Source organism: Zeus faber (genome assembly GCF_960531495.2).
Source record: "Zeus faber genome assembly, chromosome: 14".
Lineage (NCBI taxonomy): Eukaryota > Metazoa > Chordata > Actinopteri > Zeiformes > Zeidae > Zeus > Zeus faber.
In genome coordinates this window covers 19832517-19849563 of record NC_137200.1, presented here as the reverse complement: position 1 = coordinate 19849563, position 17047 = coordinate 19832517, and the positions used below count along the sequence as shown (strand labels likewise).

General features: G+C 45.6%; 1 protein-coding gene across 1 annotated transcript in view; it reads left to right on the top strand.

Moving 5' to 3' along the window:
• Positions 1–7391: 7391 nt before the first annotated feature.
• The window catches only part of mtus2a (microtubule associated tumor suppressor candidate 2a), a gene marked incomplete at both ends in the record, with an annotated part of 42360 nt that continues 32704 nt past the window's right edge, over positions 7392–17047 (top strand). Inside the window, 2 exons of the mRNA XM_080013505.1 lie at positions 7392–9071; positions 15964–16159. Of these exons, the coding sequence (XP_079869631.1) occupies positions 7392–9071; positions 15964–16159 (1876 nt within the window). The remainder of the gene's footprint in view (positions 9072–15963; positions 16160–17047) is intronic.

Sequence of the window (17047 nt, the reverse complement as noted above, 5' to 3'; positions counted from 1 at the left end):
CTCACGCCGCTATTTCCGAAAGCCGCCCTCGAGCCGAGGCTCGTCCGGCTCGTCTGGACGGGGGATGTGGAGGTTGGGAACCCGGGGCAAATCAATGACGCGCGGAGCTTCTCGCCGCTGTTCCTCGGCGGCGGGCGACACCGATCGATGCTTTCGAAAAGAGAAGGAGGGGGTCCGAGGCGCTGGAGTTGATACATTCATGAGTAGCGCTCATGAGTTGGGCTGAAGCATCGGAAAAACTGCAAAAGCCCAATGGTGCACGGCGGCCCTCGACAGCTGCGTTCTGTCGGGGCCGTGTTTTCACCGGTCCCCAGCTCATCGGCCTCGACATCGGCCTGGTCGCTTGCTTGTTGGTGTTTTAAGCGCCGCAGGTATTCCTGAAACCAACGTACCTACAGTTCATCACCAACCCTTCAAATTTACTGAAAGGGCCACAAAGTCTGCTACAAAGATACTTGGACCGCGTTTGGCCCGCGGGCCGCCAGTTGAGCGGGCCCCTGTCGTACGTGTTGTGGCTGCCTGAGCCTTCATCCGGAGGCGGAAAGAGGAATTCCGTTTTCTTTCTTTTTTTTTTTTACTGAAATAGGCGACTGTGAAATTAAATATGCGAGCACCAGTGTGTCTGTAAGGGTGTGTGTGTGTGTGTGTGTGTGTGTGTGTGTGTGTATCCTTCACAGGTCTATTTCCAAACGTGCGATCACACTGAATACATCATCATGTCTGAGGAGGGAAAGTAGCATGTTCACACGGACACTCTCTCTCTCCCTCTCTCTCGCGCGCGCGCGCACTCGCCGCTCCAGTGTGCACACACTCACAGACACACACGCGCGCGCACACACACACACACACACACACACACACACACACACACACACACACACACACACACGCACGCAAGGACATGGGAGCATGAGTCATTAGAGATAAATTACAGGCATGGGGAGACACAGGCGGGATGGCTGCCGCGCTGCGTGAACCTCAGGGTGTCAGTGTGTCAAGGTGTCGGTGTGTCAGGGTGTCAGGGTGTGTGACGGTGTCCCAACGCCGACGCACGTCCTTATGCGTCGGCGTTATGTACCTCCGCTCTCGATTTCCCTTCAATACGCTGCAATTGGGGGTAGAGAGAGAGAGAGAGGATGCGAATGCGAATGAGTGTGTGTGTTTGGCTGTGAAGCAGGAGGAGGAGGGGGAAGGGCATGTGTGCGGGCGCGCGCATGTGTGTATGGAGGGGGTGGGTGGAGGGTCTCTCGGGGTTACTAGGCTATAAAACCTGTCTGCATCTCGAGTGGGGGAGGAGAGGAATAAAGGAAAGTGCCAGAGACAAACGGCTCCCGCAGCCGTCCACGTGCGCGGCCGGACCGACGACAAAGACGACGAGCGCCTGCTCGCACACCTGTTTCCGAGGTGCGCCGGCGGTCTGCTGCCCGCACGCCCCGAGAAAACAGCGGTTTTTCGATGGCGTAGAAAAATTGAATCGCGCAGAAGAACAACGCTTCTGTCGAGAGCGTGGAGCGCAGCCAGAAGCGGCGTGTGGCTTCCCTCTCGTCGCCATGGGAACCCCAAGGGGGGAAAACAAGGGGACGGTCAGAAAGGGCGCCGGGGGGCCCGTCCGCTGCCGAGCCATCCCGGTCACGGGACAGAACGCTGTCGACGTGAGCGCACGGGAAGGCGAATTCCAGGGGCTTCCAGCGGGCCCCCCCGAGCGTTTGTTTACGTCAGGTGTTTCCCTCGAGCGGCTTCAAAGTAAAAGCGCTGTGTTGCTTTTACACAGAGGTTCTCAGCGCGGTGTTTTAACATCCCTCACTCGAAGTCCATTTCACATTCCCAACATCCTTGTCAACCAACAGATTGGTTTGTACAGAGGGAGAGAAGTGAGAGGGAAGTCTGACATTTCAACTTAAACATGCTTACAAAATGAACAGGGGTTTTTTTTTGCGTTGTTGCAAAAACACACAGTGCAGTTTTGGTGCGTTTGCCCGTGCAGCGTTTTCTGGGGGGAGTAGCAATGGGGGGGAAAAAAGGGGCAGAAGTGCTGCAAATGGCAGATGGAGGAGGCTAGCACTGAAAGTAGCTATACAGGAAACAAGCGCGCGTTGAGCCTACGGATTCGGATCCGAGTTTCATGTAAACGGCGACGCAGAGTGGCGATCAAATGTGGTTTCGGCCGAAATTCCGCCAAGGGTTGGCGTTCTTTGTCGACGCAGGTTAATAGAAAAGCATTTTACATTCTGCAGTGCAAAATGTATCGAGTAAACAAGCAGAGGGGCGGCTTCGGCGGCCATTTTACTTTACACGGATAACCTTTTTCAAAGGAATTTTACTTCGGCAAGTTACGGCATATGTTCATGTTTTGTCAGTTTGTTTTCTATATTTTTAAAATGGCTTCACTGTAGGACTTCGGGTAACAGGCCTGTGTGTATGTGCGTGCGTGCATACAAAGCAGAGGACTTAGGTTTAATCGCCTGTTTGCGATGTAGATGTAATTGGTCAAGCGCCCGTCGCATTATGTTGGTCGCAGATTTTAAATGCAGGGCCGTCGTCACTGAAAGGGCAGCCTACAGTACATTTCCATTGAGTGACCTTCTGCATTTGAACAGTCTGGGTTCGCTCCCCCTAAAACACACACACCGCGCGCGCTTCACTTCTCCATTCCCTCTCAGGTTATCTGCAGGCGTGCTGCCCTGGAAGTGCGTCCGGGGCGAAGAAGCGGCGCATTTCATCGGTTATAAATGAGGCTTTATTCATTCTGGGTGTCACGTCCCCAATCCTCTGACCCAATTTCCCCGCTCCACCGGCCGCCGCCGAATCCGCCCGGCGCCTCGCTGACGTCTCTTCGACTCCGTAGACTGCGGGCGCGTGCTCGGACAGGTCGGCGCGGCCGACCCTCCGACAGCCCTCCGGTCGCCGACCTGCTCCGAGCGATTCTTCAGGGGATACGGTATCGCCATGACAACAGAATCGCAACCGAGGAGCGACGGTGGCCTCTCGAGCGGCGTGTGGAAGAGAATTGAAATGGCAGCGTCTCTGTGACAAGCGGCGGCCTTGTACACTAATGCCTTGAAATCAATAGGGAAGGGTGGTAAATCAATACACAATTCAAGCACCCCTTCGCCTGCGATGCGGAGCGTTCAATACCAATACTCAGAAAGCGTTAAGTACCAACTGAAAGGCATACAATGACCATAAATGAGTTATTTCACGTTGAATAATTAAGTTGTCAAAGAAGAATCACTTCGACTGGTTCATTGGCCGGTTTATTTTCAGATAAACAGCAATACGATAAGATAAAAAAAACAAAGAGATGATTTATGATAAGATAACGCTTTATTGATCCTCAGGGGTTAAGTCAAAGTAAAGAAATAGAGATAAAGTAAAATATATGTACACATATACAGTACATATACATATACACACATACACAGAAGTTAACAGGGATCCGCACGTGATTATCATGAGGCAGACGTGGGCAGGAGAAAAAAGTAAAGCACACAAATTTAATGTTGCATAGCATATAGTAACAGTATATATAGTAACAATACATATAGTAACAGTGCATAAAGAAACAGTTTATATAGTATCAGTACATATAGTAACAATGCATAAAGTAACAGTGCATATTGTGACAGTGCATATAGTAACAGTACACATAGTAACAATGCATAAAGTAACAGTGCATGTTGTGCCAGTGCATATAGTAACAGTACATATAGTAACAGTGCATATAGTAACGGTACATATAGTGACAGTACATATAGTAACAGTACATATAGTAACAGTGCATATATTAACAGTACATATAGTAACAGTGCATATAGTAACAGTACATATAGTAACAGTGCATATAGTAACGGTACATATAGTGACAGTACATATAGTAACAGTACATATAGTAACAGTGCATATATTAACAGTACATATAGTAACAGTGCATATAGTAACAGTACACATAGTAACAGTGCATATAGTAACAGTACATATAGTAACAGTGCATATATTAACAGTACATATAGTAACAGTGCATATAGTAACAGTACATATAGTAACAGTGCATATATTAACAGTACATATATTAACAGTACATATAGTAACAGTGCGTATATTAACAGTACAGTTCAATGATAGCACTTGTAGCAAGTGCCATCTGGAAATACAAATATTTTAATTTATTTTGATGTTATATATAGTATAGTATTAGTATGCTTTATATAATATAGTATACTAATACTATATTATAGTATTAGTATGATATATTATAGTATTAATAATAATAATGGCATTTTAATAACACTAAGATTAATACCATTAAAATTAAAAGCAATAATAACAAAGATAACAGAACCAATGGTAATAGTAATAACAATAATAATAATGAATATTTTTTTCAATATGTGCATGTGAATTTTCAGTTTCTGTTGGTGACTCGAGGCATGCAGCCTCCTTTTTTGTCTCGGGAAACGACTTTTGATTTAGCTTTGACCAGATTGGTTTTGTCTGCAGCGCAGCTTCACGGTTCGGCTCCAGTGAGCCGAGCACGGCTCTCCGCCCCCCAACACTGCTGTCATCAGCACAATCTGCAGCCCTCCATCAACGCCTTAACCAATATGTCCTCACGTTAAAAGAAAACCCCCGCCCCTCACCCTTGTTTTTTCAGCGTCTCTTTGGATGCGTATATACGGCTTTTTCTCGTATTGTCTTAATTCCATCCTTAGCGCCGTGTTTGAACCAATGGGTGGTAAATATTAGAGCCTTGTACTCCAAGACCAGAACAAAGGATTATCACACCACGTTCCCGCCTTTCTATCTGTCTGTTCGTCTACCTGTCTGCCTTTGCCTGCTATATTGAATTCTCTGTCTTTATACACGCACAAACACAGATTTGGTGCAGCGGATAACCAGCCGTCCTGCACGTGGTAGCAGTGGTTATTGGAGCAGAAGCCTCTCGGTTTGCTTAGTGTGTTTACGACCGCTGCGGCATCGCTCTGAAACGATGGGAAAATACAATTACAACAGTTGATGCATCTTCTCAGCAGCCTACCGTACACTGGGACTTGTGAATTGCGATACAAACAATGGAAACAGAAAATGATTTATTTTCTGAGGTAGCTATACAATATTCTGTGGAGCGCTGAGCCTTTATCCTGTGGTGATCTCTTTATGCACCGATCATGAGTCAAATTAGGACATCTTTAAAGTCCCCTTAAAGTGAATTCCAAGATTTGTTTCCAAATACATTGTATATGTTAGATAGTAATTGCTTAAAATATATAATAAGACTTTGAACTATGTATTACTGAATTGTGGAGTCTGACACTATATCAGAGTACAGTGCATCCGTCAGTGGTTCTCCCGCTCAATCACGAGTTACTACAGCCTACACTAGTTTGCTAGCCATCGATTTTTGCCTTCGTCCCGCGAAAAGCATCTTCCCTGGATGCCAGAATGTACAGAACAGCTCTGTCTCCTAATTGACATTTCCGTTCCGAGCGTGGTGGCTCTCCCAGTTTTGTGTGCTCTCGTACACCGTCGCCTTAGAACGGAGGGAACTGCCTTTTTTTTTTTTGCCCACGATTTTGAAAGCTTATTTTTTATACTTGCCGTTTTTTCTTAATCATTCCAATTTGGCTGGGTGGCTAATAACACATTTTTCTGCGGTGTGACAAACCAAGAACACAAATGTAATTAGAATCATTTTGTTTAAAAATTTGGTTTGCCTTTTATGGTTGTTTTTTTGTTTTAACACTTTTGAAGCATATGGGCTCTTGGCTATGTATACGTTTGTATGTTCATTGTGAGTATGTGGCAACATTTAGAAGTTATATGTAGTGCTCATTTAAAAAAGAACTTCGTCTTACTAAAAGTGGTAATCCATAGGGTTATTTTATTTAAAAATCCCATATCAATCTTTTATTTAGCCGGCAGTTTTTAAGAATCAGCCACCTGATGTATTTGTGTTATGTAGGTGCTACTCTACTGTATATGCTAGTTCCATTGTTGATGGCGGGGTCCGCCTTTCCCGATAAGAATAATAAGATCGGGCATCGCAACAGAGGTTTTATGAGGGTGAATGTGATAAAGCAGTGTCACTAATCGTGGTCAGTTAACTGTTGATATGGATGAACATTCTCAAAAGAGGAACAGCACCCTCAAATGAAAAATATCTGTATTTATTAAATAAAATTCATTAAAGGGACAAATACAGGAAATTGGCAAGTCAGTGAGGCAGGTGTTCCACATTTAAAAATCTCTAAATAGATAAAACTAATTCCCCCAAATTCCATAATATATTCACTCTTTCTCCAGATAACGTAATTTTTAGGCCTAGTCTAAGAATAAGTGACTAAATTTTGACGAGTCAAGAGCAAACAATAATCCATGTCACACTTTCTTCTGTTGATTGCGACTTATTTCTGTATCTTAAGTTGATGTATGATTAACTCATTAGTTAGCCTCAGAAAAGGTCTACAGGGTGATAAATGTTAATGAAAAAGTCTACATAATTTAGACAAATTGAACAGCTAAGAAATAATATAGGAAAGGCCACCAGACAGACTGTTATTCTTTTGAGTCTGTGGATTTCATATACTACAGTACTCTGTTTTAATAAATCAGCTGAAAGAAATCGGAGTACACTATACCTGAAACACTATGGTCAAGGTGAACGTGTCTGAAAAATGGAATGGTTAGAAGCCCAAGCTGTAATGCAAACAGTAATAAAAAGTAGATATCAATTTTAGAGAGAAAAAGCCCCGGTGGGTTGAATGAATGTGAAGGAAATCCATTGTCAAAAACAATTTGGCTTGTATTGCGGGTGCTTCTGTTCCTTATCTATGGGCGAGGCCTAGGGTACGCTGTGATAAGACTTTTTCTTATATGCATGGTTTTGTCTTTCATTTCAGATTGGTCGGATCCACACACTACCCGGGAGCCATCAGGAAGCTCTCTGTGAACTAAGTCAAAATCAAAACAAGATGAGGAAATTGGAAGCGAATACAAATACATAAGATGACATGTTTCCCTTTTATTAGTCATCTGAAACATTGCCATTGACGAAATTTAAACAGACCGAAGAGAATAAGAAAGTCATAATTCCACAAATGGCCCAAGAACTCAACAGGTTTCTTTGAGTGTCACAGAGGAATTTTTCAAATATGAGCATCCCAACTAGCTTCAGGGGATTGAGAGTCAGTGTTACCGGTGGAGAAATTAAAAACAAGTCCCAGCTCCAACTTACCCAACCTGGGGATGACAATGCTAACCAGCTAGCTCTGACCAGTGAAGGGGGAGGACATGGACTCTTGGGTGACCCTAGCTACCGCACCAGGTACCAACCACACCGGGTCTCACAAGGAGATGTCCATGGCAAGTTGATCTGGGGCTCGGAGCAACGCTGCATGGATCCTGATCTCCAGGGGTTTGAGCTGTCAGAATGTCAGGAGATGGTGCCACACACCTTTCTGGGAAAGGAGGAGGGAGGGGAGGAGGAAGAGGAAGATGATGGGAGTGTGAGAGATGGGAAAGATGAAGGTCCTATGTCAATATCCTCCAGTTCAACCGCCAGCTCTGCATCGCTCTGTCACAGGAGAAATGACAATGATGGGAACCAGTTAGAAAGCATTATGCAGAAAGGCAAGCCAGTGCGAAGACAAAATGTCTGTCATAGCTCTGAAGACCTCGACGTGTGCTCAGCAGAGGTGGGGGACACAAGGATGAGCAGGGGGAGGGATAGGGAGAGGCGGAAGGGAGGTCTGACAGAATCCAAGTCCGAAACCAATGTGTTTGTCTCCAGTCTTTCTGCTGTTTCCCTGAGTGGAAGTCTAGCCAGTGCATTGGAGTGCAGTGGGGAGGCCGAAGCCTCTCTGTCCAACTCAAACACCAACTTTTACTCTGACTCTTACAACACTACCTCAGCCCAGACCAGACGAAGGGAGACCCCTATGGATGCCAACAGGAACTCCCCACCTTTCCATCATCAGGCTTGGAGACACGATGATGGGGTCCGCCACCGAAATGGCATGTCCCCTTCAGATGTGGGGTTTGGACAAAGGAGAAAGGGGGGATTTGAGGAGAGGGTGCTCCCACCACGGCGGCAACAGTTAGTGCGGCCTCTCTGTCAGACAGAGACAGTGAAAGGGAAGAGCTCTGCAGAACCAATGGTCACTGCCTCTCAGAAAGATATTGGGCAGCCATCTTCCCCTTCCACGGATTCACACAGTCATGGGACTAACATAAAGTGTCAAAAATCAGCCTTACGGGAGCCGTCAGATGTCTCTCACCTGTACGGTGCTATGATGTCTTCTCAGCCTCGACAACTGAGAGAGGCAGCCCAAGTAGAGGCTCAGTCCCTGGATAAGTACCAGTCTACTGCGCGGCGTACTTCAAGCCCCTCCAACCTTTCCAACTCAGAGAAAAGAGCCCAGAGCCAACTCACATACCGAAGGAACTGCTCTAGTCCTAACAGGACCAGGATCGCATCAATAGGCTCCACCCCTCCCCGCTCTCCTCTCAGGACCCCCCAGGGCTCTCCTTGCAGGCAGCCCTCCCTGTACCTCATCTCCAGGAATGTCACCGGGGTGGTTCAACACCCCCAGCCCGGATGTGGCCCAACTGTTGAGACAACTCAGGGCTATAGCAACAGCGGCCTGAGACCACCAGTCAAAACCAATATAAGCACAACTGGAATCCCTAAAGCGCCTCTCAACAACCAGCAGAGCCCCTCAAATTCTTACCCTAACTCCAACCCCAAAGAGACTTCCCATTCCCCTAAAAGCGCACCCAAACCGAAGGGTGTACGTCCTAAAATCATCACTTATGTCAGGAAGACTCCCCAGGTGAAGCCCCAGGCGGTAGAGGGCCCTTATCAGGTATCATCTCTACCATCCAGGCTCTCAGCTTACACACACAACCAGTCAACCCCACCCGAGTCCCCAAAAGACAAATCTAACCCCCCACCCAGAACTGAAGTGCAGGGCAGAGGAGCTGCGGTCTTCAGTGCCTCTAACTTGCTCTATGAAAAGTACCGTCAGGAGGTCCAGACACACAACATGTTTCCAACAGGAATGCTTAACCACAATGTCAGGCCCCTTGGGAACACACATACGTTGCCTCCAGCAAACAGTCACCTGGCTCAAGCAGCGCACCCCCACCTCCATTCAGCACCTCTAAAACTTGGCAGCAAGGGGGACAATTTCTATGGGACACCAAGTGCAAAGTATGCACCGTCTGAGGTCAGTATTTTTTATTTTTTATTTTTGTTTTTTAACCATATTCAATTATTGTTTTGGATTAATTATGTGATTATGTGATATAATATGTGATAAATATTCATCTTGTGGAGTTTATGGTAACCAATATGTAATGGATGCCATGATAATATATTTTCCATATGGCAAAGAAGCCTGCAGTCCATACGCAGGTTTTCATATTTTAATCTGTGTTGAATAAAATAATTACAAATTAACTGAATTAAATTACTGGTTAGTTCATTTTGGTGAGTTCAAGAAATTGACACATACTTTTATTTTTATTTACCACATACTTTTTGATATCCGATTCTTTCTCAAAGTGGTTTATAAAAATTCCCTAATTTAAGTTTGTTAAGTCTGTATGTGAATATACCGAGTCTATCAATGTATTGTGAATTAGACTATGTATAATTAATGAATTTCCAAATGAATAAAATCATTATTTTAACTGCAAGGGGACAAGAGAGGCGAATGATTGCTTTGAAATGGTTTCTTAATGAGTGTGATTAAATTGCACCATCTGGAATTTATAGAATATTGTCTTTAAAAATTAAAGAAAGTGCTTTGTACAATAAATGTTTCCCTTGAACGTGAACAGCATAATTTCAATATTTGTAATGTCAAATTTTCTTCTTCATTACTTTGGCTCATATAAGATATGAACTCATGTTTTTTTTTATCTCAACACACATTCAAATACAGTATGAATTCAGACACTGTTTAATCAGACTGCCGACGTCTTCTCTCAACGTCGAGTCGTTATGTTCCAAAGTGGTCTAATTACATAAAATGAGCTCATACTAACTGATGTTGATGACAAAGTAAGTAAACTACTGTGGTGCATAAATTACAGCTGGATGCAGTAGTAAATACCTACTTATTATCACACTTCAATATTAAATACTTAATTATTAGTAATTAACTTTGAAATATAGATGGGGCGAACCGCCAGCTTTGGAGGAAACTCTGCTGAAGACCCCTTGCATGCCAAAATGGCAGCCCAGGCGGGTGGAAGCCTGCTGCGCACGGGCAGAGGACTCCGACTGGGTCTGGGAGCCGTCGCCAGAACAACTCCAAGCTCAGCCAAGGGCAGAGCGCCTGGTCAAGGTCAAAGGTCGACTGTAGTCTTCAGTCAACCAGTTCAGGCTGTTATCCCGGCAACCAATCAGAGAAGCCCGGCGAACACAGGTAAGAAAATTGCAATGTAGAGAAAGTTCATTTTTTGTCCTCACCAGCCTCCCATGGGACTGTTTTCCTGTTGAAGTTGGCCTGAGGTGAATGCAGCCTTTTAAAACGCATGTCTCTGAAATTCATTTTGGACAATCTGATTGGGAGGTTAGAGGAGCAATTCAACGCAGTGGCAGAAAAAGAGTAGATATGGAGCTACATACAAACTGTACATACGTACATACATACTTACATCACTCACATACATATGTTTTATCTTTCTTTCCCAACATTCAAGTTATGTTGAGAAAAAGATCAGTCAAGGACAAGTGCAAGGGTTGGTCGTCATCTTAATCGTCCCAGAGCCCATAAACCATCACATTCATGGCTTTGCATATAAAACCCAGAAAGCACGTCATGCAGATGCCGCCGCTGACTGCAGCAGTCAGACTTTCATTACAGCTCAGCAATCATCGGGAAATTGAAGTTTGAAGTCCACTCCTCATTCTGCACACTGCTGGAAAGCACTGCCGCTAATAACTTGCATATGAGATCTGAGCGCTCTCCTAGGACATGGTGGCCCTGGCATAACTACACCTTGTATATCTCTAAATACACACACACACACACACACAAACATACACACATGCAATCCACAACTGCACATACAGAATTGTTCAGCATAGTGTTATTACGTGCCAGGCATACTTATCATAATCCCTATTAATACATATGTATTGGGGTCTCAGTGCTGCTCGGCCCTCTGGGAACTCCTGCCTTTGAAGTGCAAAGCAATTAATTCTTAAGTAATGTCAGTATCTTCCTGCTGGCATCTTCTCTCATCTCTGCTCCTGCCTGCCTCGCAGTCACTGCAACACATCCACCCATCATCAATACAGAGCGCAATATATGCGGCACCGGTCAGCAGTGCCTATCATGTGTGTCCATATGTGCTATGTGGGATTGAAGGATTTTACATCTACTGGGGAGATCTGACTAGCACAAATGTATGTTATGTGTCGAGCTATTGGACTGAATTACTTCTGGTTTGTGTATTGGGTTGTGCGTGTGATTCTTTGTTCGTGACCACAGTTGACAAGCAGTACCGTGAGCGTTGCAGTTTTTGCACTGCTTGGTCATTCGTTTGCCTGTCAATCCCCGGCACTGCAACGAAAGGCGCTGATAAATCATGATCCCTGGTTTTATGGCCGGTCCAAAATTAGAAAATAACAAGTAATGATAAATATGTCAATCATTCAGGTTCATTCGGGGTATCAGGGTGTGTAACTTCCATTTATTTTCCTGGTTGTCTCGTCGAACTCGATTCCCTCGTTTCTCAGTGCTTCATTGGGGTGAAACCTGTACCTTTACTTGAGCGGTGCTGTATAGAGAGCAGCGCACTGAACTATACGATTTAATCACATGCAATTAAACGCTTTATGAAAAGAAAAGAAAAATCAATGCAGGTTGCGCCTATAATCAATAACTTTTATCGCAATACTTCACACCCCGGCAGTGCTGCCAGATATGAGCCTTGTCACTGTTACAATCCTCAGAACCACGTTATCACGATGTAACTTTTGGGCACTGTTTCCCATTGTGTCCCGCTGTATTTCAAGTTTTTCATCCAAATATGCTCTTGCACACCTGATTTAAATATCGGCATACACATTCTCGCAATGCCTAAATTGAGTTGGCATGATGGAATGACTTGGCGTCATGTAAAGCAAGGGCTGCTCAATGGGTGGGGCGTGGCTCCTGAATGTGATGATGGGCCGTATGTAAATTAGTGTATCTGATGACATCATGACAATCAGAAAGAAAAGATCGACTGAGATTCGTTGGGGCGTAGCTTGCGGAGCTATTTCTGTCAGACAACTTGACCGCGCCACACACTTCCACGCCCTTATGGACCGCCCTGTTTAAGCAACCAGTCCCTCCTGTCCCTCCTGTGTTGCTGCGCTGCCTGCACCTCCTCTGCATCTACCTGTTGGGTTCTACTCTTCTATCTAATTGGGGGATTGGAGCTCATCACTCCCTTATTTCAAGCTCACTAAGTATGTCTAAGTTTGCTGGACACCTCACCGAGAGTGATGAGCGGTAGAGCCCAGACCCCCCAAAAACGATGCAAGATAAACAAAGATAATTTTAAAGTTAATCTAAGAGTTGTCTGTCAAAAACGAAACTAGTGGGTGCTCTTTTAAAAAGGAAAAATAGAAATGCCAATTTCTACCTTTTCTATAGCAGCATACAAAACAAAATGCCTTGTGACTAAAGCTCTACGGTAAGTCACGGCAGAAATAGGGGTGTTCAAATTTCGGTTGGACATTAAAACTCGGAAGACCTCAAATAAGCAGGTGATTGAGGACTGGGTTGATAAGCGTGGCCTCAAAACAAGGAATATCTCAGTCATCAGAAGTTGTTTTGTAGCCAGTTTTATCTAGATCTAACGGCAAAATTTGGGATTGCGTTGGAGCCAGATCCTTGGAGACGCTACCAGAGGGCACGGAACACCACTCGAGGAAAGAGTGCAGTCGGCCGTGTTTAAAGGTTTAAACTCCAAATGAACCTTCCCTTGAAGTTATGTCTCTTTCAGCGGGTTGTTTTTTTAAGTGGCACTCAGAATGATGAGGGAAGTCGTTTAGTTGTGGGGTGTGAGCGCGGCGAAAAAAATGGAGGGGTTTGAACTGTTAAAAGGCGAGTATAGGAAATATACTTATCTCATTTTCACTCCGGTTGTTGCTGCGTTATGAAGAATGTGTGTAAGTGGAGGCCGGTCGGGGGGGTTTATTTTTAACGTTCCCGATCCTCTCACTCAGGGGAACAGGAACCGACTCCATTTTAATAAACACGGCACGAAGCTCGGAGTTACCCGATGAAGGGAAGGTGAAAAGAATGATCGCGATGATTGATTTCTTTTTTTTTTTTTTTTTTTATTTCACTTCACTTCACTTCAGTTTTCCCTCGGCCTCCCTCGCTCAGCTCCGCTCTTTCTATCTCTCTCTCCCCTAATCTTTTTCTCGCCCTTTCATCCATGAGCTCCTTTTTTTTTTTTTTTTTTCCTTCTTCTTCTTCTTCTCCCTCAAATTGAATCCTTTCCCGTTGGCCGTCCCCACAGAGTGCAGTGGGGCACACGCCTCTGCCAAATGGAGAGGAAAAGGAGGCCTACCTACCTTATCTCTCCAGCCAGAGGGGATAATGCACTCGCTCCGTGCGCGATCCAGGCCTTGCGCCCGGGGCTTTGGTAGCCCGGACGGGGGGTTCGCTCCGAGGGCAGGGATTCGCCCACGGCCTGTGTGTGTGTGTGTGTGTATGCGTGTTTGTGTGTGTGTGTGTGTCTTTGTGCACAGAGGCCTGTGTGGATATGCGGTCGAGAAAGCGAGCGAGGACGAGGGCGACCGGCTCTTAACTCGGTCGTTTCGGACCCAATTCATTCGGGTGAGGGACATTTTTGGAGCGGATTTTGAGATGGCTTCAAGCTGGTTTTCAATCGGCTGCCGATTTTTCAATCGAGTCCGAGAATGTTCCATGGCTTCATGACCGATTTTTGTGTGTTTTAATAGCTGTTAGCGATCCAGACTCTTGTGGTTGTGCTTACAGAGGGACACTGGGGAAAACAGTCGATTTTCTTTCAAGCAAGTTCGGGCTCCAGACAAACTTTTTCCATTAGTAGCGCTGGTGCTTCCGACGGAAAGTTTTAGGAGCGCCACTGAAATCGACATGCAACCCAACACATCCGTATTTTTTCCATCTTAACTTGTTTACCGATAAATGCTTTGGTTATAAATAGACCATTTATAAATTGTGCTTATTTTGAACATAGGCACCAAATAATAAATTAACAAATGTAGACATAAGGTATGTAGTCAATGCATTACTTCCATCAACAACCATGAGGAGACCCTCAGCTCTCCAGCTCTCTAGCTCACTCACACACACACACACACACACACACACGCACACACGCACACACGCACACACACACACATTGGCTGTCAAATGAGGGTTCCTCATTTTAAAAAACAAATTACTTTCCAATCTGAAAATCAAGGGAGAGGAAGCGACCGGGGAGCAATTTGCACACCTGTCTCCCTCTCCGACGGTACAGACGGCGCATGGTGTAAACTGCCATGTCCAATGCATCCCGCGGCATCGATAGGGTGCCCGCCGCCAGCGCGGCAAAGCAGTGGGTTTTTGTTTCAGGCGTAGGTTCTTTTATGTTGTTTCACGTCTCCATATGGAACGAAACAAGCACCGCGCGTAACGGGGACACTTTCTCCGTGACGCCGCCTGATATACGATCAAGATTAAAAGATTTGGAAAAAAAAAAGGAAAAGAAACGGTCGGCATATTTGCAAGTCACACTGGTGCTGCTAGTTGTAAAATTTGGTAGCAGTCTCCAAAAATGCTCGCAAAATCTACGCCTGTCTCCACAGTATAGTCCCTAAACTTTAATAGCAAATGTACAGTAGCTATGCACTGGGGCTAAAGGTTATATTGGCTTGGCAGCAGTTTTAGCAGTGGCCGCTTGCCCAGCTACCTCTCCATGCGTGGCAGGACCGATCCGAATGCAGTACAACAGTCTACGGTGGTTTTAGACGGCTGCCACAGCCGCTGGAGCGCAGTCGAAGAGCAGACTGCGACCCACTGAGAGCTTAGTCAACACAGCAGAAACTAACGATCCACAGAGGAAACAAACAGCGTCTGGATCCAACCTCCCACATCCCAGCTTCTACGAGCGCCGCGTGGCCGCTGTCTGGGTTTATTGTGTGTATGTACTGTATGCGTTCAGATGCACGCACACACGCACACACACACACACACACACACACACACACAGGCTCAGGCAGTACAGAGACAAATGCAAACCAAAGACAGAAAAAAAACAAATTCATTAATACACACAAGCTCAACTATAGACAAACACACACACACACACACACACTCGTCTCCTCCCACTGTCCTCCTACGTTGTCTCGTTTCCCCTTTACTTTATTTCTCTCCGTCTTTCTTTCAGAGACACAGAGAGCCAAAGCGACGAGGGGCGAATGTTCCTGTATTCAGGGCGTGTTCTACAACGTCGCACATTTAGCCGAACCGTGATTATCGCTGATAATCAAGGCGAGACGACTCGGCTTTGTGTCTGTCAGTTTCTTTCCGACGCCCTCGTGCCTCGCGTCCGCCGGCATCGGGATGAACTTGTCTGACGCCACTAAATCCTTGGTAAACTCTGAGCCGACAGAGGAAGGGGGCTGGATGCGGTCGCCACCGCGCGCTGCATTCAATCCCTAGCCACAGCCTTTTCAAAACACACCGTCTTCAGCGGTATAAGAATCTGCCTCACCCAGGTTTATCGTTTGCCTATTTGTTCTGATGTTTGCCGCTGTAACATCGCAATTTCCCTATCTGTCCAATCCATCGATCCATCTTTCCATCCCTGCACCCACCCATCCATCCACCCATCCATCCCTCCATCTGTCTCTCTGCTCCTTCGACAGAGGACAAGATCGGCGCCCCTTCTCCGACCCCTGGCCTGACTGCTGCTGTAACCCAGCCCCAGGCCCAAGAACCCAGGTCTCTGCTGCCCAAAGGCAACCCGTCGGGCCTTCGTCCTCCGGGATTCAGCTCCAGCCGTCTCCCCCCGGGACGCCTGGCAGCCTTAGGCTTCGTGAGGAGCTCCAGCGTGTCCTCTGCGTCCTCGGCCCGGCATGCCGACAGCACGCAGAGCGACCCGTGCAGGGCCGCTCACCGTGAGTCCCGCCTTTTTTTCCGTGGCCGCCGGGCTTCCGGTTACGTCGCATTTCACCGAATGAATATCTCAATGGGATGATGGATTCTAACTCCTTCTCGCTTTAGCTTTTTACTCATACAGTATGAGAGGTCCACTAGGGCTTCATTTGTGTTGTTTGACCCCCATTATGATCGCCGTTCGCTGCCAGTGCGTACGCTTCTTTACTTACTTTCTCTGTTGTGCCTACAAAAAGTGCAGTTTGAATAAACAGGCCATTTCTCCTTTCCGTTCAATATGTTGTGGCTTGGCTTCTGTCACCTTTGTGTGTGGCCCTGTAAAGAGCAATATATATATATATTTTTTTTTTATAAACATAAGAGCAAATATAAATGAATATAAATATAAATAAAACACATTTTCTTAAGTAGTTTCCATGTAGAATAGGTCAACAACAAATGATCTTGAGTTTTGGAATATCACTTATCCCTCGGTCGAATTCTGTAAGTGATTCGTTAAGTTACAGATATAGCCTTGATTTAGGTGTTGATGAATCTTGTCACCAAAAAAGACTGTTTATGAAAACTATGTGATGAATATATATGATAATACAGGAAATACACAGTGGTGGAGGTGGAACTGAATAACAATTTTCTTTATACCATATAATATTTATTATGTATGTTGTGTAACCTGAAAATAAACACATCTGGAAGCACACCTGCCCTCAGAACCGCCCCCTTTCATCACGGTAGCTGTGTGCAGACAAAAAGGAGAAGCAACATCCAGTAGTTCTGCGATGCTAATTTCCTTGATTTATTGACTATTCGTGACATATTGCACACACTGGCTTTACAAAAATCCACGTCTTAAGAAATGGTTCAGTTTTGTCACTCCCCTAGAACAACTC